The sequence below is a fragment of the Poromitra crassiceps genome (assembly GCF_964638095.1).
Source record: "Poromitra crassiceps genome assembly, chromosome: 11".
NCBI lineage: Eukaryota > Metazoa > Chordata > Actinopteri > Beryciformes > Melamphaidae > Poromitra > Poromitra crassiceps.
The window spans coordinates 22,068,702-22,069,340 of NC_139643.1; the positions used below are offsets into that span (position 1 = coordinate 22,068,702).

At 63.1% G+C, this 639-nt stretch overlaps 1 protein-coding gene across 1 annotated transcript in view; it reads right to left on the reverse strand.

Moving 5' to 3' along the window:
- Positions 1-247: 247 nt before the first annotated feature.
- The window catches only part of foxo6b (forkhead box O6 b), a gene marked incomplete at its 3' end in the record, with an annotated part of 72,614 nt that continues 72,222 nt past the window's right edge, over positions 248-639 (reverse strand). The window contains exon 4 of the mRNA XM_083645711.1: positions 248-639. This exon is cut by the window's right edge and continues 1,059 nt beyond it. Coding sequence (XP_083501837.1) covers positions 248-639 — 392 coding nt within the window.

Below are 639 nucleotides of genomic sequence, written 5' to 3' on the forward strand. Positions count from 1 at the left end.
CAATATGGAGACAGAGGGTATTCAAAACAGGGGGGAGAAAGATGTGAGGGGGGGGGGGACGTTAAAGGGAGGAGTCCCCGGGAAACAAAATGACAACACGGATTTCGTTCTACAGTCTCAGAGAAACAGAATCACAGTCAGTCAGTCCAAAGGGTCCAGCCGGACCCACCAGCGCCTGCAGCCCGGCCCGGTGGGCCAGCTCCTTCCTGTCGTGTCTGTGTGCGAGCCTTCTTCGGGCCCCCGGGGTTCACCCCGGCACCCAGCTCTGGGCGCCGTGCGCCTGCGGGGGGCAAGCGAACGCCCCTATGCTCATGCCCATCCCCATGCCCACGCCCTGGGACAGAGAGCCGTCAAAGTTGAAGTCCATGCCCTCCGTGTCCATGAAGTCATTGAGGAGGATGGAGTCCACGTCACAGTCCAGGCCGTTAGGTATGCTCTCCATCTCCAGGTCGGCCGCCATTCTGCCGTGGGAGGAGTTGTGTTGTTGGTGGCCCTGGTAAGTGGCGCTCTGGTGGCTGTGGTGGTGGTGGTGGTGGTAGTAGCCGGTCCAGGAGTCGGCCATGCCCTGGTGGTGAGCCCCGGGGTAAGGGTGGTGACGGGGCTGGGGCGCAGACGCCAGCCGGCAGGGGTCTTGCGGGA